We start from the raw sequence: 21,896 nt of genomic DNA on the forward strand, positions 1-21,896 counted from the left end.
TTTCATATGGATGGAATTACACAGTAGGTACATTTGTGTAAGGCTTCTTTCAGTATAGTTTAAAGAGTCATCCATGTTTTTGTGTGTATCAGTAACTTCTTTTTTTTTGCTTAGTTGTATTCCACTGTGACTATACCACAGTTCTTCCATTCCTCTTTTGATGGAGATGTGGGCTGTTTGCAGTTTTTTGACTATTATGAATAAGGCTGCTATGAACATTCTTGTACAAGCATTTCTCATGACTATATTTCTTCAGTAAGTATTTATTAAGCACTGTGTTCCAAGCACTTCCAGGTACTAGAGATACAGCCATGAACAAAACAAAGATGTCCCATTTCTCAAAGAGCTTATATTTGCTTGTTTCTGTGTATCTATGGAGGCAAGGGGATAGGCTGGGGGAGGAGGTAAATGTAGGTAACTATGAAAGAAAAATACCAGATAGTGATGATTGCTGGGTGTAGAAGTAAAATAAGGTGATGTGAGTGATCGGGTAGCTATGTTTCCTAGATTGCTCAGCCAATTTCTTTGTGAGGAAGTGACTTTTAAAGTGTGAACAAAATTAGAATAAGATCAAAAGGGAACAGCATTCTAGGAAGAGGAAGCAGGTGGTACAATGGCCCTAAGGCTGTTTTAAAAAAAAAAAAAAAAAAAAAGCCTATGTGCTGAATGAAGAAAACTTAAATTATATCAGCAGTAAAGAGCAGGAGAGCCAGTTTCCCCCCAGATTTAACCATCGTTACTCTGGCCGATTGGACAGATTAGGATGCCACTTTCTTTTTATTTATTTACTTATTTATTTTTGGTTGTGTTGGGTCTTCTTGATGCGCGCGGGCTTTCTCTAGTTGCAACAAGCTGGGGCTACTCTTCGTTTCAGTGCGTGGGCTTCTCATTGCGGTGGCTTCTCTTGTGGAGCACGGGCTCTAGGTACGTGTGGCTCGCAGGTTCTAGAGCGCAGGCTCAGTAGTTGTGGCTCGCAGGTTCTAGAGCGCAGGCTCAGTAGTTGTGGCGCACGGGCTTAGTTGCTCCGCGGCATGTAGGATCCTCCCAGACCAGGGCTCGAACCCGTGTCCCCTGCATTGGCAGGCGGATTCTTAACCACTGTGCCACCAAGGAAGTCCCTAGGATGCCACTTTCTTAACCTAGTTTTATCAGATTACTAATAAGGATGAATATTTCTTCACATAATGCTCTTTTATTGTGAATTACCTGTTTATATCCCTTGCCTGCTTTTCTGTTGGCACCTGCATCTTTTTTTCCTAGCAATTATTGTGTCTTCTGCATAAGACAATAGTCCAGGGCGATGAGACCCATGTTTCTTTCACTTTACAGAGGGCTTGGCACTTACCTATTTCTAACGAGTAAACAGTAAATATTTGTAAATTTTACCCTGTGTCGGCAAGGTTAGTTCAAGACTATTTACATACTCAACTTTAGAAATCGACTGGACAGAATTAGGGGAAAATGCGTGAACTTTAAATGTCCCCCTCTTAGCCAGCCTTCAGATGCGATGTGTTTGAGTAAGGTAACTATCCTCGAGACTCCAAATGTCTGACCACCACCAGGTACCCACGCTTTAGAAGTATTTCAATAACCCCATAGCCACACGCGAGCGGGAAATACTCATTGACAGCCAAGCTTCCAGGGACTGCCGCGTTCAGACTTCCGGTGTGAGCCCCGCGCAGGCGCTGATTAACTGGCGTCAGTGCCGCCGGACCCTGGGGCCAAAGCCACTTCCCATAATGCTGCAAAGCGGAAGTTGTTGCTTTCTAGGGGTCAAGCTGGCTTCCGCTCTGTCGCTTTCAATTCGTCACCGGGAGGAAGACGGAGCAGGCTGACCAGCCCGAGGGCCCATTAGGGGATGCAGTTATGGGCGCTGTCGCCGTGGGTGAGTTCTGCTCCCACTGCCTCGCAGTCATCACTCGCACGACTTCCTGCGCGCCGGGAGTCCGAATTTCCTGCCCGACTTCGTTCTCCTCTCGAAGGCCCTCGTCCTTAAGCACGTTCCCTGGCCTCGGCCCGGTACCGCGTTCTCATTGGCGTCATGTCCTGTCAGTTCCAGGAGCTGACCAATGAGTTGTTGGTGCTGGCGCCCTCCTCGACCCGGTGGACCCCGAGGTCCCCCCGTGGGTGCGGAGCAGTTTGGAAGGGAAGGGGAGGTGTGGCGGGCCCACGCGGCTAGGGGCACCCTGTGGGTTGGGGCTGAGTTCGCTGCCGCGTCCGTGTGGTGGTTAGTAGGATAGGCAGCATCTGTCACCTAACCAAATCAGTGCTCCCAGGGTAGGATAAATCTACTCAAAACTTGAAAGCCGTGTTCTAGTCTTGCAAAGTTTTCCAAACGCTTGCATTTTTAACGGAACCGAGCAGGCATGGGAAGACTGGGAGGGCGGAGAGGGAAGGGAACTGGATAATATGAGAGCCGGCAAAACCGGCTATGATTTCAATTTTGTGTGGAGTCCTGCAAAAAGTAACGCTCATCTGAAGACTTGTCTGAAAAATTTTATAGATTTATTGATGTTTTATAGCTGATGGTACTCACAGTACTCTCTTCTCAACGACTCATTAGATGCCCTTTATAGTTGTCAAAAATTTATTGGAGGGTCTTCCCTGGTGGCGCAGTGGTTAAGAATCCGCCTGCCAATGCAGGGGACGTGGGTTCGAGCCCTGGTCTGGGAAGATCCCACATGCCGCGGAGCAACTAAGCCGGTGCACCACAGCTACTGAGCCTGCGCTCTAGAGCCCGCGAGCCACAACTACTGAGCCCACGTGCCACAACTACTGAAGCCCGCGCACCTAGAGCCCGTGCTCCGCAACAAGAGAAGCCACTGCAATGAGAAGCCCGCGCACCACAACGAAAAGTAGTCCCCGCTCGCCACAACTAGAGAAAGCCCGCACACAGCAACGAATACCCAACACAGCCAAAAAATAAAAATAAAATAAATTAAAAAAAATTTATTGGAGCTCTTTCCACATCATTGAAGCAACCCCCTTACTGTCCTCTGCCTGCAGCAATTACAGTTCGTCTTTCAAGTTTTACTTTGGAGTCTGGGCTACTGCAGTCCTCAAACCAGATTTGCTAGTGCTGTCTTCACTACTGAAGATTTCTTCATTCTTTACCTTTCTCTTTTTCACCGGAACTTGTGTGCTTCATTCTTATGTACCTACCTTTGCACCTAATCATCCTTAATGCCTCAGGTACTATTCTCTTTTTCTATTTCAATGCAAGAAGTATTTCTTGACCTACTATGTACTAACACTATGCTAAATGCTATAGGCGGTTCAGAAGTAATGCCGAAAACCATTTCTTGCTCCTAGAACTTCAGATTCCAGATAGAGAAATAACACATGTTCAGGTTAAAGATTTAAGAAGCAGCCCACTTATGTATCTGATTAGGGTACAAGATGAATAGTGCACACTAGCTGGGGAAGTAGAGTTGAGTGGTTCATTTAGAGTAGAATGGTTGCCTAAGGCTCCATTGAAATGGAAATCTTGGAGAAATTGGGAAGATTTGGATAGATGGAGAGAACTCCTATCTGGAGATCAAAGGCTTAGAGGTAGGGGCAGGGTGTTTTGGAGTGGAGGATACCGAAGAGACTGGCTTGATTCTGTCTTGGAACCGAAATATCGGCGTTTTAGTTCCATCTCTGCCACCCTGTGATCTTTCATCGTTTTGCTTGAGTTGCCTTCTTTAGCGAAATGCTCCATTTAAAGGGTTTTGTGAAAATCAAATGAGATAATACTTATGAAAAGGCTTTGAAGATCAGAAGCACTATATGATCAAACGTTAGTGGTTCTTTGTTGAGAAGTAATGAGAGTCAGGATTACCACAGCGGTGGGGACAATTTATAAGGGACCATGAGTGCCCAGCATAGGAGGGTGGGTTGAAAAACTGTTAAATACTTTGAATCAAGAGAGTGATACGACGAAAATGGCGTTATTGGAAGATATGTCTGGTACTGGAATGCAGCACAGATTAGAGGGAGTTGGATTGGAGGCAAGAACTTGGATGCTGTTTTTTTCCCCTAAAATCTGCAATTCTAGATAAGATAAATTATGTTAAATATTATTTTGGGGTGAGAAAATTACATAAAATATACCCTCATTTTATATATACCCATATAGTTGTGTTCTTTTGTTAGTAGTTAATTCATTTATTTTGTAAACATGAAACTGTTACGTTTTATATTATCTTTGAAAAGGTTAACAGTTATTTAATTTGCCACTCATTCTTCATACAAACCTTTTGGAATTACTTTTAGTTACCCTAACCCATTAAGAGCTAAAGGAGGAATACTTCTAATACTCCAAGCCAGAGCAAGATGACAGCTAAGTATCAGAATTAATTGGGAAGTGTTTTAAAAACGTATGTCCCAGGTCCTACTTTCCATTTATGCAATCAGAATTTTAATAAGCATCCCAGGTAAAATAATTATTTTAGTCATTTAAGTGATTTTGACACTAAGTTATTCTAATGTATGTAAAATATACTTTTCATAATCGCTATTAGGTAGACCTGTATGTACTTTCAGTATTTTTCATGTTTTCTAATTTTTAATTGTTGACTAAGGAGGTGATTTGATATGAACTAGATTTATCATAGTAGTCCAAACTGATTTTGTCAAGAATATAATGTAAATGGTTGAGAATGCATATGTAATCAATTTTCAGCTAACATCCATAGGAAATCCTGGTGTGGAAAAATGCAGAACCGTGTGTCACTTTTTATATTTGGCTTTGAATTATTTTGTGAATTTTCTAACTCCCTCTAGGAGATTGTTTTCAGAATTATTTTTAATTTTCTTTGAGAAATATCTATCAAATTGCATTCCCTGCAGGAGCTAAGAAAGATGGCTTTGAAGGACGAGAAATTATCTTGTTTCAAAGTGCCACCACCATTCCACATTTATCTAGTGAGAAGTTGAATTCCTAATAATATAAGGGGCTGAGACTTTTCAAGATCTGTGTAAGAAGGTGTAGGTTCTCTCCTGACCTTTACATTTATTGAAAACCTTTTAACCTTACTAAGAATCAGTTTCCTAGGCTATGAAAAACAGAGGTAATACTCTACTTCAGGGTTCTCACTGAAAACTGGATGATACATGTGAATGGTTTTTGTAACTTAATAGACACACAAGATTGTGGTTTAGCTATGTAACTGTCTCCGAGAGAACTGTAAAACATACTTTTTTTTTGTCAAGCTAACTTTATCTTGTTTTCTAGATTGTTATTTTGTGTCAGTAAGTAATCCATAAAGTGCCAACATGGGAAAGAAACGGACAAAGGGAAAAACTGTTCCAATTGATGATTCTTCTGAATCTTTAGGTATATTTCACCAACTAAATCTTTAAAGTACTGTTTGTATCCCTAAATGGACATCTATTTTAATATGTAAAAATGGGATCAAAGTGTACATTATTCTGTAATTTGCATTTTAACTTAATCTTTGTATAGACATGTCATTTAATAGTCTGCACAACATTTTTAATGGCGTGATGTTTATTCCATTGATGTAAAAGACCATGGTTGCACATTTCATAATTTATTTAGGTAATCCCCTACTGTTACAAATGTAGATAAATCTTTAACTTTTCAGTGTTATGAATAGAGTCATAGTAAGCATTTTTATAGCTAAAACTGTGCACATCTGGTTATCTTCTTGGTACAGATCCTAGAATTAGAATTGCTGAATAAAATGGTATAAATATGTTCAAGGCTCTTTTGGATCTATTGCCAAATTGCCCTTCAGAAATGTTTTACTAATTTACAGGCCCCCTTGCAGCGTAACAAAGTGCCCATTTCTCTGAACCTTTATTGACACAGGTTAGTATCATTTGTAAAAATCTTTCCTGATTTGCTAGTTGAAAAAGAGTATTTTCTTTTTTCAGTCTGTGTTTTTTTGACGACTTACTGGGATTTAGTAGTTTTTCACATGATCTCACTTGCATTTATATTCTCTTGGTGCACACTCAGTGGACATAAAGCTAATTGTGTCACTTGATGAGTTTCTAAACCTCCAGGGGCCCTGAAAGAACTGAAGCCCTTTAGAGTGGCTTGCGAAGCCTGTTAGTGACCTAGCCCCAGCGGGGGTTTTCAATTTCAGGTCCAGCTGCTCGTTTTTAAACGTGTGTGACTGCCATTCTCAGGAGACAGCATGCACTTTTACATTTTACACCACCATCCCTTTGTTCATGAGATGTGGCCTTTTCAGATTGTTCTTTACTCCATGAGGTCATAGTTTAAACTATGAGCGTGAAATAAGAAAGACTTGAATCCAAATTCTGGCATAGCTCCTCAGTAGTTATGTGACCTTGGGCACTAACTTTGAGGTTTCTCATGTGTCATTGGGCATAGTAGAGTCTTCCTTCTGGGGTGGTTGTGTGGATTAAATGAGATAATGTAGCACAGTGTCACACTCATAGTTAAGTGCTTAATTAATATGAGTTTTTGTTACTGTAAATATCTTCCAAGATTGTACAGACATTACCTCCCCTGTGAAACTTTCGTTGACTTCAACCTTCTCGTGCTGCTATAACATGTTTCAGAGATTCTTGTACATTTATTTATTTATTTGCTTCTCCTGCTAGAATGTGTGCTGCTTAAAGAAAGAGCTGTGAGTTGGTCACTTTTTAGGTTCCCTGGCATCTATCACAGTGCCGGGTGTGCAGTAGTTGTATTGTTGACTGAATGAGGGACCTTCTCTACAAACCTTTTAAAATAAAGAGAATAATAGATGTGATAAATAAATTGAAGTGATTTGGGGTGGTGGTAGTTATACCTAGGACTTCAAAATTTGTATAAAATCTCTTTCTTACATAATCATCTTACAATCAAATATCAAACAAAAATTTAACTTTTCAGGTTATCTAAAAATTTGTTTATAAATTCATTTTTGAAGTTCAAATCAAGTGTAAGTTTTGAGATTAACTGAAGAAAGTCATATTTTACCTCACGTACTCCTTTATTATTTGTTTTAATAGAACCTATGTGCAGACACATTAGAAAAGGATTGGAACAAGGTAATTTGAAAAAGGCTTTAGTGAATGTGGAATGGAACATTTGCCAAGATTGTAAGACAGACAATAAAGTAAAAGATAAATCTGAAGAAGAAACAGAAGAAAATCCTTCAGTTTGGCTGTGTCTTAAATGTGGCCATCAGGTATGCTTAGATTTTGATTGATATGGGATTTTATTATTTAAGTATGAACTTATAAATTTATATAAGTATGAACTTATTTTAGAAGATATTGCCTAAAAGTACAGTATGGGTGACCGGAATGTTAGCTGGCATAGGTCATGTTCCCTGGGGAACAGATTCTGAGAGTGAGATTTGTGTGTAGGTGGTTTATTGGGGGGTGTTCTCAGGTACCACCCAAGGAAAACAGTGAGGGAAGCAAGTTTAGGCAGAGGGAGAGCAAAGAGGCAGTGCTACGGGGCCTCAGCTGATCCCACAGTGAACTCTGGCCTTCAGAGAGGTCCTGAGTTGAGGCAAGAGGCCAGGCCTTTGTACTTGTGCAAAGACCAGCCATTGGATATGGGCTGACTCTGGGGAAGGGGACTAACCTTGGGCAAGGCAGCTTCCTTCCACTGAGGATAATTCTTGGGGATGGACAGACTGAGCTGTGAGCTGTCACCAGGCCACATTTCTGGCTGCTGGGGGAATGAATACCTTGGGGTTGGGTGGTATGTGGGTTGCAGAACAGCTCACAGGTATTACCTTGGTACTAGAGGTCAGGAGAACCTGTTAGTCAACCTTAGTGGTGGTAAGTTTATATGTTAGGAAACTGGACTACAGGGCAGTGGTAACATTTTATAAAACTATAGTATAATATCACAACCAAGATACTAACATTGATACAATCCATCAGTCTTAATCAGGTCTCCCCAGTTTTACTTCGTTTGTGTGTGGGTATACGTGTGTTGTGCATGTGAGTATGTGTGTATTAAGTTCTGTACAGTTTGTCACCTATGTAGTTTTGTGTATCCACCACCACAGTCAAGGTATTGAATAGTTCCAACATTACATGGACCTCTTGTGTTGCCTTTTTAAAGTCATACTTCTCTACTGCCATCCCTCCCCCCAGCCCCTCGCAGCCACTAGTCTGTTCTCTCTTTCTAAAATTTTGTCATTTTAAAAATGTTATATAAATGGAATCATGTAATATACAACATTTTGGGATTGGCTTTTTTCACTTAGCCTAATCACCTGAGGGTTTACCCAAGTCGTGTGTATCAATAGTTCTTTTTTATTGCTGAGTGGTATTACATGGTATGGGCGTACCACACTTTAACTGTTCACCTGTTGAAGGATATCGGGGCTTATCTCACTTTTTTGGTGATTATGAATAAAGCTGCTGTGAACATTTGTGTACCCGTTTTTGTGTGAACTTAAGATTGCATTTCTCTGGGGACAATGTCCAAGAGTGCAATTGCTGGGTAATATGATAATTAAATGTTTAGTTTTTTGGGTTTTTTTGGCTGCCCCACATGGCATGTGATCCTAGTTCCCGGACCAGGGACTGAACCTGTGCCCCCCCGCAGTGGAAGTGCAGAGTCCCAACCACTGGACCACCCGGAAAATCCCCTTAAATGTTTAGTTTTTAAGAAACTCCCAAACTTTTCCAGAACGGTTGTACCATTTTATATCCCTACCAGTAGCATGTGTGATCCACTTTCTCCACATCCTTGCCAGCATTTAGTATTGTCACAGTTTTTTATTTTAAACATTCTGATAGGTGATACCTTATTGTGGTCAGACAGTTAAAAAAATTTTATATGCTAGTAAAGAACATATTTATTGTTTATTTATATTTGAAAAGTTTTCATTTAACCTGTTAGATACATGTGATGAGGATGAATATATTTTGCTACTTCAAATTTTCCACAATACATTTCCTGCTATAAATTTTATCTATTTTGCTATCTTTTTAATTCCTAAGGGTAAGACAATGTCAGTATTAACTGTTAACTTTTATCCTAGTAGAGTTATCTTTTGCAGTGTTAGCAAGGGATTCTCAACTGTTGTCTTACGATAACTCATGTCATGTTTAAGTTTCAAATAATCTCAAATGGTGTTATAATTTTCAAAATTAATATCAAATGTTAATTAGTTTATTTTAGATTTAAATGTTGAGCGGGATAAATTAAATCAGTAGGTTTGATATCATAGTTAAAGGATTAGAAGCCATTGATAAATATTTCCCCTCTGAAGTATATTTTTATTAGCTACAATAGAAACAGGACCACTTATTGTAGTGCTATCGAAAGAGTTGGAAGCCTGGTTCAGATAGATACACAGTGAAGATGTATTTCTTAGCTGTGATTTAATCACCTGGAGACACACAATATGGTCGTGTTCTTTTATGAATATGCCTATGCAGATGTAGGTGAAATCTCCCATTTACTTGTTCAATTAATGCTTATTGACCTTCACTTTGCTAGGTTTTTGGTAATAGGTTAATTCTGTTTTTCATGCCTTCAGGATTTACACTCCAGGGGAGGAAGGATATCAACATTAACAACTTTAATATAAGGTAGAAAATAAGGAATGCCACCAGGAATTTATACCATGTTTTGTAGGAGTTCGTTTAGAGGAAGAATATAGTGTTTTTCTCATCTTGAAGGATAAGCACAGGCTTCTGAGAGGAAGTGGCCTTTGAGCAAGATCCTGAAGACTGGGTGGGATTTGATCAGTGGCAGTAACGGTAAAGAATTTCAAGGCAAATGGAATAATGTGAACAAAATTGTATTGTGGAAGGGCTGTGGTTTTAGCTGGTAGATGATATTCAAATAGGAGATTATGGGAGATAATCCTGAAAAGGTGGATTGGGATCAGAGGGTATCAGGTTTGGTGAGTAGGAGTTTAAGAGCAGTTCATCCCTTTTGAATTGAGTATATGAACAGAGCTTTGTTTTAGGAATATTAAACTGAAAAAATATGTATATGAAGAAAGGTTGAAGTTAGGAAAATACTTAGGAAGATGTTAAGGAGTCTGAACTAGAACTAGTGAATGACTACATTAGCATGGTTTAGTTGGGACTGGAAAGGACAAGTTGGAGTGCAAGAGTCCTAATGCTTGGGTTTATACACACCTTCTTCCTGAAATGTCCTCAGCTGCCTATTCATATTTAAGTTTTAACAAAATCTGGACTCTCTAGAGTCTAAAGTTTTATTTTCAAAATTATAAGAATGGCAGAATTTCTTGACCCACTTCCTTATTCATTGTAGATTATGAATTCTCTCCTGGTGAATTTTTGTGGCTTTGAGGTTTATGATTGTGATTCTCTAGGGCTGCGGCAGAAGTTCTCAGGAGCAGCATGCCTTGAAGCACTATATGACGCCGAGATCTGAACCTCATTGTCTGGTTCTTAGTTTGGACAACTGGAGTGTATGGTGAGTTTCAACTCCTGTGCCCATTTGCTGGAAATCATTTGAAATGTTGGAGAATGGAGGTGTTTGAAATGTTTAAAGAGCAAGAAAGTTAAAATTTTTGTAGTATTTGTTTAAATACCATCACTTTCAGAAGGCTAGAGAGTGTGATGTTATGAGAAGCTTTTGCTTAGTATTGTACAAACACAAAAATTATAGCATGGAGAAGACAGGAATTTTCACACTTGTTTTTCTTTCTTGTGATATTACAAAGTGAATGGTAGATTGTTTTTAGTTTAAAAATTGGGACACTCAGAGAGAGTGGCATGGACATATATACACTACCAAACGTAAAATAGATAGCTAGTGGGAAGCAACCGCATAGCACAGGGAGATCAGCTCTGTGCTTTGTGACCAACCTAGAGGTGTGGGATAGGGAGGGCGGGAGGGAGGGAGATGCAAGAGGGAAGAGATATGGGAACATACATGTATGTATAACTGATTCACTTTGTTATAAAGCAGAAACTAACACACCATTGTAAAGCAATTATACTCCAATAAAGAGGTAAAAAAAAAAAAGAAATACTTAGAAAAAAGCATCAAAAAAAAAAATTGGGACACTAAGAACAAATTCCAGATAAACTGAGAATATAGTAAATTTTGGCAATGAATTTGCATGAAAATGTCAGGCTGGCATTTCTTTTAACCTCATTAAAATAAAATTTTACATCTTTAAAAACCATTTACCCAGCAGTGTTCACTGAACATTTGTCAGTTGTAAAATTTGTTAATTTTGATGATGTAGGTCTGTAATTTGAAATATTAGAAAAAACTTTCACTTTAATGTTATAAATAGCCATTTCAGTAAAATGTTTGGAGTATTTTCACAGTATTTATATGTAGCTATAATTCAGGCTAACCTTATTTAACAGTAAACCAGAGTTAATATGTATAGTCTCCTTCAAAACATAGAATTTTCATTTTCAGTTTCTTTAGTAGAATAATTTGAGGGTTACACCCTTTGGATTCCATGAATTAAAATTAGTGCCCTTTTGTGGTTGTCAGTTTGTTACTTTTCTTCTCTGGGATCTTTTGGGACACAGGTGTTACCTATGTGATGATGAGGTCCAGTATTGTAATTCAAACCGATTGGGTCAGGTGGTTGATTATGTTAGAAAACAAGCCGGTATTACAGCTCCAAAATCAGGTAAAATCATTTGTTTCTTAATATATACTGTAATGTTGATTTATATAATCTGCTGATATTTAGTTTAACATACCGTAGCATTACATATAGCTGAATAACATTATGATTGATTTCAAACTATTTTTGGTTAAGAATGTAAAACAGTGAGAATATAGATAATTATAAGGAGTTAGAAGGGAATCTGAGAAATAATATAGTCAAATGTGATGCAGAGTCTGGACTAAGTAATGGGCAGTAACACCCTATTCCCATACCCTGGCACAGGGGCTTAAGGGAGACCTGCCTTATAATGAATTTATTTTGTTACATTTGTTTGGATGATGTGAAAGTAAAGTGCCTGTAACTCCTTCAAAAGGCCAGATACTTCTCAGGTTTTTTTCATACATAATTAAATTAATTGGGTTGGCTTTCATCATTTACTTTAAAAGCTTGTTTAGATTTTTACAGTCACAGTGGTATCTTTTGCCAAGCCAGAATTGTTTGTTCCTAACTTCAGGATTGGTTTTTGACCCTCAGACTTCATTTAAAAATTTATTTCATGTCCACATTCTTTATTTGATTGCTTTATACTCTGATTTCACAGGGTAAGATATGCTCATTTGTAGAAAACATTTGTGCATTAAAAAGGGATTTATATTGAAGCATATACTGTTTGGTTTCATTTGTCAAAGTAATGCTTACATCGGTTCTGAATATTTTTTGTTTATTGGTTTTTCTCTCTTGATGGTAATTTACTTATATTTGTAAGAAAACATTTAAAATCAAACAGGTGGCAAATCATGTTATTAGGTAAAATTCACAAATTCTGGTCCCCAGTATAACTTTGCATTTGGTATGGCTGTTATACATTTTGCTAATAAGTCTTTTCTTCTTCTTCTTTTTTTTTTTTTTTAAAGCAGCAAAAGATAGTGGTAATATTGAACTTGAAAATAAAAAACTAGAAAAGGAGAGTAAAAATGAGCAAGAGAGAGAAAAAAAGGAAAACGTGGCTAAAGAAAATCCTTCCATGAATTCTACTTCCCAGATAACTGTGAAAGGACTCAGTAATTTGGGAAATACATGTTTCTTCAATGCAGTTATGCAGGTGCCAATATTAATTTTTCCCCCTTTAAGGAAATCTAGTGTTTTCCTCGTAGGGTGTTTTTGCATATTTGCTACTTGTAGTCTTGAGCTTTTCCCTTGTAAGTAGTTTATTTCTGTGTTTTCAAAAAAGAACTCAAGGGAATGTTTACTTTGCATGACAGTAAAACACTGTGCTAAGCACTGGGGTGCAATAGGGCTCAAAACAAACATGGCCCTTGCCCTCAAAGAACTTTCACTTGGGTGGGGGAAACAGGAGAACCAAGTACAGAAACAAACACCTAGTTACACGTAGTGGTAAGTAGTGGTGGTGGTAGGGTAGCTACTTCATATTGGGTGGTTGGGAGAATGACCTTCTGAGGTGATGAATCAGCTCAGAACTGAAGTATTTATGAACCAATTAGAGTGGGGGGAAGAGCATGATACTACTTTTTGTTTGACAGTCCCAATAAAAGTTGCAGTGTTGATAGTGATTTTCTGTTTTGGTAGAATAGGCACTTAAAAAACATTTGAATGAATTGGTTTGCCTTTAAATAATTTTCCCTTTCTTTTCCATCCTACATTCCAGAATTTGTCACAAACACCCGTGCTTAGAGAACTACTAAAAGAAGTAAAAATGTCTGGAACAATTGTAAAAATTGAACCACCTGATTTGGCATTAACAGTACGTACTTTAAAATTTTCTTTTATTCAGTACTTTTCCTCTCTGAATAGCAGCATTTTAAATTATTTTTAAGAATTGATGCTCATTTTCACCTCTTTTGTTTATTTTGTTTTAAGCTACCAAGTTAAGGATTTTCAGGCTAATGGAAATTTATAAGGGGCCTTTGCATTTATTTGCTCTGTGTATGCCATGTACTGCTGTGCTGAGTGTTTGGCTTTCTTCTTGGGAATGCTGTTGATGTTTGTGAAGCCCTAGGCATGCATTCTTATTTTTAACATCTTTTCAGGTGACTTAAATGCTATAGAGCCAAATGAATTTTACCTTATCCATTTTTATTATTTACATTTTGCTTTGGCTCTTTCAGTTCCTAGGTAATAAGTTCCTGATAATCTAAAACAGTAGAACTGAATTCTTTATCAACGTCTGTGACCAGAAGCCTTCTCCATCTTTTGATGTACATTTTGAGAATTTAATTGGGACAGCTCTGTCAGGAACCTAGGAATATAGGTTGACTAGTTACATTTTGATAAAATAAATGATTCCAAAATTTGACTGAAGAAAGTAATTTTTATTCCCATATTCAGGAACCCTTAGAAATAAACCTTGAGCCTCCAGGCCCTCTTACTTTAGCCATGAGCCAGTTTCTTAATGAGATGCAAGAGACCAAAAAGGGAATCGTGACACCTAGAGAACTCTTTTCTCAGGTCTGTAAAAAGTGAGTATCTGTTTTGATTGTGCTTTCAGTGCATCAGTAGGATGCTGGGAAATAATATGAAAAAATTATTAGCTTTAGAGTTAATTCAGTAGATATATGAAAGCATGGTTTATTTCATTTGGATTAAAAAATATGTACTTTGTATGAAAATTAAATCTACTAAGGATGTTGTTGGGCTAAACAAATTTTTGAGAAACTAGAACACGCCAAGATTTGGGATATGATCCTGAGATTTTATAAAAAATAGTTTCATTTTAGTAGACTCACCATTGGTTTTCTTTTTTCTTTCTTTTTCTTTTTCTCTTTTCTGTAGAGCGGTGCGATTTAAAGGCTATCAGCAGCAAGACAGCCAGGAGCTGCTTCGCTATTTATTGGATGGAATGAGAGCAGAAGAACATCAAGTTAGCATATTTTGACGAGTGTATTTTATAATCTGATCTTCATTAACTTCTTTGTCATTTGATGTCTTAAGAGTTATTAGAGCAGTCGAGGCCATTATATTAAAAAATTTGTTTTCTTCACCAGCCTTTTCTAATATACTTTAATTATTAGAATGAATGAAGGGAATTAGAAATGAGTCTCCTTTTCATAATGCTCTACTTTGCTTGATGTTTACAGCATTATTGTTCTTTAAGGGTTCTATTGTACTAGCCTATACCAGGAGAGCTATAAGGTACTGGAAAATGTGTCTCCCCCAAACGACTCCCAGTTGCAGCGCACCCTTAACTCTTAATTCTGAGTGTGATTTAACACTGCTTTTTGAATCTAGGAAGTATTTTTATTTTGTAAGAGTCAGGGAACATTTGTTGTATTTTAAATTTTTTGTTAATTACCAGGATGTAAAGTAATTTGGGGGAATGTGGATATAATTAGTAATAACACAGTGATAACAACTAATATTTATGTTGTTCTTATTTTTTGTCAAGCACTGTTCTCAGTATTTTGTAAGCATTACCTTACTCAGTCCTCACAACCATGCCGTGCGTCATTTTCTCACTTCATAGATTATGAAACTAGGGTATAGAGAAGTTCAGTGCCTGGTTCAAGGTCATCCAGTAGTGATGAAGCTGGGCTTTGAGCACTGGAGTTTTTCCCTGTAGCTCTCATTATCCACTCTGCTTCTAGGACGTGGTATTTCAGTGGTCTTTTCAAAGGAGGTGGGCATGTTCTGAAAAGCTTTGGTTTGAGTAGGTTAAAATCTTGAAATGATAAGATGGTGCCTTTGCTCAGGGGTTAGTGATTGTTTTTTTAAGTATAATTCTTTTTAGCTCCTGGAATTAATTTTGAAAATGTGATTTTAGAAATATTAATTTTTATTCAGTAAGTTTGGGGAGCTAATTAATTCTTGATCACTTTCTTGACTTGATTACATACTTTTTAAGGAAAATAACTATAAAATTTAATGGTATATATATCTATTTTATTACTTTTAGAGAGTGAGTAAAGGAATTCTTAAAGCATTTGGTAATTCTACTGAAAAACTGGATGAAGAACTAAAAAATAAAGTTAAAGGTAATGTCTGAATTTTTGAACTAAAGCACTATAGTTGAATTCCTCTGTGCTTTAGGACAAGATTGCTAGCACATGTATTTCAAATCCACAGTTATTAATAATTTATATTATTTATATTATTATCCACAGTTATTATAATTTCTCTTTATCTTCGTTGATTTAAAACAATTATTCAATACTCCAAAGGTAAAATTTTATTTTTCAAAAAGTTAGACTTTATTTATTTATTTATTTGGCCACGCCACACGGCTTGTGGGATCTTAGTCGGAACGGCTAGTTCTCCGACTAGGGACTGAACCCGGGCCCCCGCAGTGAAAGTGCCTCGTCCTAACCACTGGACCACCAGGGAATTCCCTCAAAAGCTTAGACTTTAATTAGCAGTGATTGTCTTTGAGAGTTGTCAGCTGGTTTATTAATCATGGAGACAACTTTATTCTTATTATGTGACATTTAAAGATTTAGAAAAGGTCTGTCCAGTAGAACTTTCTGTGATGACGGAGCGCTTCCGTCTGCTGTCCGATACAGTAGCCACATGTGGCTACTGAACCCTTGAAATGTGACTGGTGCAACTAAGGAGCTAAATCTTATTTTCATTTAATTTTAACTAATTTAAATTTAAGTGGCCCCAGTGACTAGCAACTACTGTATTGTAAAGCACAGTTCAGAATCAACACATAGCAACTGTTTATCTCCTTGGTGCCCTTGGTGCTGGCCTGGCCAGCAACAGAGAGACAAAATCAAGCCTGTTCGCACTGTCTGTCATAAAATGTGTTTCTGTATAAATGACACCTGTCATTTGAATAAGGCCTACACATTTCATGTAATTAGAAAGTTGGACTACTAGGTAGTAAAATTATGTCACCTTATGCTAAACTTAGCAAGGTTATTTCTGGGAACATTGAAAAATAAAAGGAGGATTTTGTCTGAAATACTCTCCTGAGGGCTTTTTGTTTTTGTTTTAAGTGAAGTTCACAAAGCAAGTGACTCCCAAACTTGCTGCCAGTGTTAGAATGTTAGAGCTAGAAGCGAGCTAAAATAGCATTCTGTCTATAGCTCGATCTGCTTGTTTTACTAGGTAAGATACTGATATACAGAAAGTCTCACTGAGTCGCAAAATTTATTTTCCACTGACTAGATCTTGGATAAGAACTTTTTTTTTCTTTTTCACAAGATGTGGTTATGTTCAAATGTGTTATGCTTAGAAGTGGAGTATACGCTGCTGACTTTAGCATAAAAATAAAATTGTGGTAATTATGAATAGAGAAAAACAAGTCAATAAGATAGGAAATTAAAATTAAATTATAGGGTTAGATAGGTAAGTAAGTAGTTTTGATTTATTTCATTAATTATATAAGGATAATTGATAGACTTTTTCCCCTTATAGATTATGAAAAGAAAAAATCAGTACCAAGTTTTGTGGACCGAGTATTTGGTGGTGAACTAACTAGTACAATCATGTGTGATGAGTGCAGAACTGTAAGTAGATGTAGTGCAAACTGGATTTATGTGTTAATATTAATAGTGTACAGTTTATCAATTGTTTCTTTCAAAAACAGAAATGTCTAGTTAGTTTCATAAGATACTCTTTTTGAACTGTCCAAGTATGCATAGTTTTTTGCTGGAACTATGAGCACTCCTTATATCAGGAAGAAGTTATTTAATATTTTAATTGATTGCCCCTAACCCAGAGTCCTCAACACTGTGTAATTTTTCATTTCATTTTCCTAAGCCTTTATTTTAAAATTTAGCACCCCCACCCCCATGATTTTACTATATAATGTTTAAAGTGAATCTTTTCCTCCTTTTTACGTTTTCTTTTTTGGTTGGTTAAGGTCTCCTTGGTTCATGAATCGTTCCTTGATTTGTCTCTACCGGTTTTAGATGATCAGGTAAGACTATTGCGTTTATTTTATTTAAGTAGATTTTTTTCTTTCCTGTGCTAGATTTATGGGTGAGGGCTTGCTACCTTTTCCAAGCTGTACATTACTAGGCCAAGCATGGAGAAATATTTCTTAGTGTGTATGAGACAGAAGAATTTTAAAGATTTGAAAAGAGAATGGGATAAATATATATATATTTTTAAAGAGTGTGTCTAGAATTATTTATAGATAATTAACTTGATTAGTTTACATATCGGGAAATATTTACTTCATATAAATTACTATTTATTTTCATTATTTAAGATTAACCACAAATCCCTTACAGACTTAAGTTTATAAATGTTAAGAGAGTATCTCAGTTTTAAGCCATATTAATTTAGTTCCTATCAAGTAGTCATAGGAAAAAGAGAACATATTATGAGTATTGGATAAATCATTATTCAACTTAATATGAATTGGGGGTCCCTTTAAATCACTGTTACTTAGTGATTAAAGTCTTACTAAACTTACTCTGTTTTTTCTTTCTTTAAAACTCATTTGCATGCAAAGAAAGAAAAGAATAAAAAGGAATACCTGTAGTGGGACATGTAAATCACTTACCAACAGAAAGTGCATTTAGAAATAGACGTAATTACAGCTTGATACAGCATGTGTCTAATACAACTCATTAAATTCCTTTCTATTACACTCATATGTTAAGTTCCCTTTTTTACTGTTTTATTTGTTTGTTTGCTTGTTTTCTCAGTATGTGAAGATTGCTTTCTGGTGTTTGAGATGAATGAATTTTGTCCTAGACATGTTTCCAAACGTTGTGAAAAATAAGTCTGGTGTAAAATAGGAGTAGAAAACTATTTAGGTAACATGAAATCTCTTCACCAACAATAGTAAAGTTTTATTTTTGGCCCGTATTCTCTCCATATTTTAAGAGTGGTAAGAAAAGTATAAATGATAAAAATCTGAAAAAGACCATGGATGATGAAGATAAAGAAAGTGAGGAAGAAAAAGATAATGACAGTTATATAAAGGAGAGAAATGATATTCCTTCAGGAACAAGTAAGCACTTACAGAAAAAAGCAAAGAAGCAAGCCAAAAAGCAAGCCAAGGTGGGTAATTAGGAGGAAAACCATACTTTTCTCATTTAAATTTTTTGAACTATTGAGTTTAAAGTCTCAGTGACATTGGTAGACATGTCTGTTATTTTATATACAGCACTTTCATTGGGCAATTACAGAATTAGCTCATTTAGTATTCTCTGCAGTGAAGTTTCTCTGAGTATATGTGAAGAAAATGTGCTTTTTAAAAAAAATTCTGCATTACTTGTGACAACTTTAAAAAAACTTTAGTTCATTTTCAGTAATTTTTTGAGTTGCTAATACATTGACATTCAAAAAATTTTAAATATATAAATGTGTACAATAAAAGTCTCCCTCCTTGTATGACCTAGATACTACTTTCATTAGTTTCTTATGTATCCTCTAGGTTTTTTTGGAAAATATGATCAAGTACAATACAAATATGTAGTCTTGTTTTTCACTCCTTTTAAAAATTATGCACAGTGTTCTGGACCTTGCTTTTTGTCTGTTTCTACTTAGATTGTTGGAGATCTTTACATTTCAGGACACAAAGATTCCTTTTTTAACAGCTGTATGGTATTCTATTTTAGTAGTAAACATACTACTAAATATAGTATAATAGATGTACTATAGTTCATCTAACCATTTCTCTTTTGATTTAGGTGTATGAACACCTATAGTCTTTTGCTATGATGGCCAGTGCTGCTGTGAATCACCCTATACATATGTCATTGATAGGGCACATTTTGAGAAGAGGGATTGTATTTGTGGTTTGATAAATTAATTGCCCTCCACAAAAGTTGTACCAATTTATATTCCCACCAGCAACACATGAGACGTGCTTTTTCTCCTTATCCTTGACAGCAGAGTATTATCAAACTTTTAGATTTCTGCCAGTCTGATAGATGGAAAATAGTATCTCAGTGCAGTTTTATTTTCCATTTATTTTAATGTAAGTGAAGTTAAGTATGTTTTTATGTTTAAGGGCTGTTTGTATTTCCTTTCCTTTGAAGTATTTGCTTATATCCTTTCCCCATTTTTCTTTCATGTGTACTATTTTTAACTGAAGCATATCAGAAAATTTTTGTGTCCAGAGCCCTATGTGCTGCCCTTCAGCTTTCTGGTATTACGAATTAGCCTCACAGGGACTGTCCTTTTAGTGACAACTCAAAATGCTAACCCCTTGAGTCTTTAGGAATTACAGTAACAGAAATCTGCATAAAATGCAACCCCCCTGCCCCGCACCTGGACATGGGCAGCAAATGGCAAAGAAGGTGATTTAAGTGGGTAGAGTATTTTATTGTCGTCTGTATATGTGGCTTGCTTGCTTCTCTAGTTTTGGGCCATTTGTTTCCTGGAATGTTTTCCTCCATCCCTCTGCCCATCGTTGAATTTTTGGTTTGTTTTTATACATCCTTGAGTTTTCAGTTTATTTTTATCTTTTAAGTGAAACCTTGATCTGGTAATTATAACTCACATGGATATATCCCTTCCTGGTGTGTGTGTAGACACTTGCCCCCTGCTTTAATACATGGCTACTTGGGTTCAACAGCCTTACTGCTCTGTCTGGATCAGAGACCATGTCTTGCACATTTTTATTTGGCCCTGTGTGACAATTTTTTGATGATTGGTGATGTTTTATCCCTGCTTTCAATCAAAGAACTTTTCTTTTAAATTTATTTATTTAATTAATTTATTTTTGGCTACGTTGGGTCTTCCTTGCTGTACGTGGGCTTTCTCTAGTTGCAGCGAGCCGGGGCTAGGCTAATCTTTGTTGTGGTGCACGGGCTTTTCATTGTGGTGACTTCTCTTGTTGCAGAGCGCAGGCTCTAGGCGTGTAGGCTTCAGTAGTTGTGGCATGTGGGCTCAGTAATTGTGGCTCGCAGGCTCTAGAGCACAGGCTCCGTAGTTGTGGCGCATGGGCTTAGTTGCTCCGCGGCATGTGGGATCTTCCCGGACCAAGGCTCGAACCTGTGTCCCCTGCATTGGCAGGTGGATTCTTAACCGCTGCGCCACCAGGGAAGCCCCAAAGAACTTTTCTCTATAATTTATTTGATCCCTGATAGTAAAGGAACTTTTAGGGTCGGAATTCTGGGAGTGAACTCTTCCTTATTAACTTATTTATTTTTGATTGATAAACAGGAAAACCTGATGTGATACGTGTACGCTTTTCCTCTTCCTCTCTCTCGTTGTTGTTTCTTTTTAATGTTTTGTACTTTTTACACAGAACCAACGAAGGCAACAAAAAATTCAAGGAAAAGTTCTTCATTTAAATGATGTCTGTGCCATTGACCATCCTGAAGATAATGAATGTGAAGTTGAAATGTCACTTCAGCGAGAAGTGGATATTAAATCCAACCATATTTCACAAGAGGAAGTTATACATAACGAATATTGTGTTAATCAGAAAGATTTGAATGGCCATGAAAAAATGATAGAAAGTATAACTGACAATCAAAAATCCACAGAGGAAGTAGATATGAAAAATGTCAACATGGATAATGATCTGAACGTTTTGGCCTCTCCTGCTGAATGTACTAGGAACTTAAATGGTGCCTACGTGAAGGAAGGGAGCAGTGGAGAAGTGGACATTTCCAGTGGATTTAAGAACCTTAACTTGAATGCTGCTCTTCAACCTGACGAAATAAATTTAGAGATTCTGAATGACGCTTATACTCCCGGGACGAAGGTATATGAGGTTGTAAACGAAGATCCAGAAACTGCTTTCTGTACTCTTGCAAACAGGGAAGCTTTCAGTACTGATGAATGTTCAATCCAACATTGTTTGTATCAGTTCACCCGAAATGAGAAACTTCGAGATGCTAATAAACTGCTTTGTGAAGTGTGCACACGGAGACAGTATAGTGGACCAAAGGCAAATATAAAAGGTATTCAGATTCTTTCACAGAAAGTAAAATTAATGTTTAGGGGTACATTTTGCACTGTATCAGTAGAGTACTACTGTTTAATTGTATCAGGGTTTGGATGGTGTCAATAAGTTCCCTTTTCCCAAAATCCTGTGTAAATATTTTTTTTTTAAAATATTTATTTATTTATTTATGGCTGTGTTGGGTCTTTGTTTCTGTGCGAGGGCTTTCTCTAGTTGCGGCAAGCGGGGGCCACTCTTCATCGCGGTGCGCGGGCCTCTCACTATCGCGGCCTCTCCTGTTGCGGAGCACAGGCTCCAGACGCGCAGGCTCAGTAATTGTGGCTCACGGGCTTAGTTGCTCCGCGGCATGTGGGATCTTCCCAGACCAGGGCTCGAACCCGTGTCCCCTGCATTGGCAGGCAGATTCTCAACCACTGCGCCACCAGGGAAGCCCCCTGTGTAAATATTTTAATAGAAGGACGGATAAGCAGAACTTTGTTGATGTGGCTAGTACTCTGTGGCATCCAGCAGCA

The 21,896-nt window shown here is 37.3% G+C and overlaps 1 protein-coding gene across 10 annotated transcripts in view; it reads left to right on the forward strand.

Annotated features, from left to right (window-relative positions):
- The window catches only part of USP16 (ubiquitin specific peptidase 16), a 30,703-nt gene that overhangs the window by 1,455 nt on the left and 7,352 nt on the right, over positions 1–21,896 (forward strand). The window contains exons 1-15 of one of the 10 annotated variants that reach the window (XM_036851478.1): positions 1,798–1,885; positions 5,219–5,320; positions 5,766–5,818; positions 6,976–7,154; positions 10,284–10,387; positions 11,467–11,570; positions 12,470–12,654; positions 13,219–13,314; positions 13,899–14,029; positions 14,343–14,430; positions 15,463–15,541; positions 16,926–17,017; positions 17,374–17,430; positions 18,348–18,524; positions 20,722–21,382. In XM_036851478.1, the coding sequence (XP_036707373.1) occupies positions 6,981–7,154; positions 10,284–10,387; positions 11,467–11,570; positions 12,470–12,654; positions 13,219–13,314; positions 13,899–14,029; positions 14,343–14,430; positions 15,463–15,541; positions 16,926–17,017; positions 17,374–17,430; positions 18,348–18,524; positions 20,722–21,382 (1,948 nt within the window). In that variant the 5' untranslated portion in view covers positions 1,798–1,885; positions 5,219–5,320; positions 5,766–5,818; positions 6,976–6,980. Of the gene's footprint in view, positions 1–1,751; positions 1,886–3,006; positions 3,193–5,218; positions 5,321–5,765; positions 5,819–6,975; positions 7,155–10,283; positions 10,388–11,466; positions 11,571–12,466; positions 12,655–13,218; positions 13,315–13,898; positions 14,030–14,342; positions 14,431–15,462; positions 15,542–16,925; positions 17,018–17,373; positions 17,431–18,347; positions 18,525–20,721; positions 21,383–21,896 lie in introns of those variants that run through there. The other 9 variants (XM_036851469.1, XM_036851475.1, XM_036851471.1 and 6 more) reach the window with 9 other exon arrangements.

This window comes from Balaenoptera musculus, chromosome 4 (assembly GCF_009873245.2).
Source record: "Balaenoptera musculus isolate JJ_BM4_2016_0621 chromosome 4, mBalMus1.pri.v3, whole genome shotgun sequence".
Lineage (NCBI taxonomy): Eukaryota > Metazoa > Chordata > Mammalia > Artiodactyla > Balaenopteridae > Balaenoptera > Balaenoptera musculus.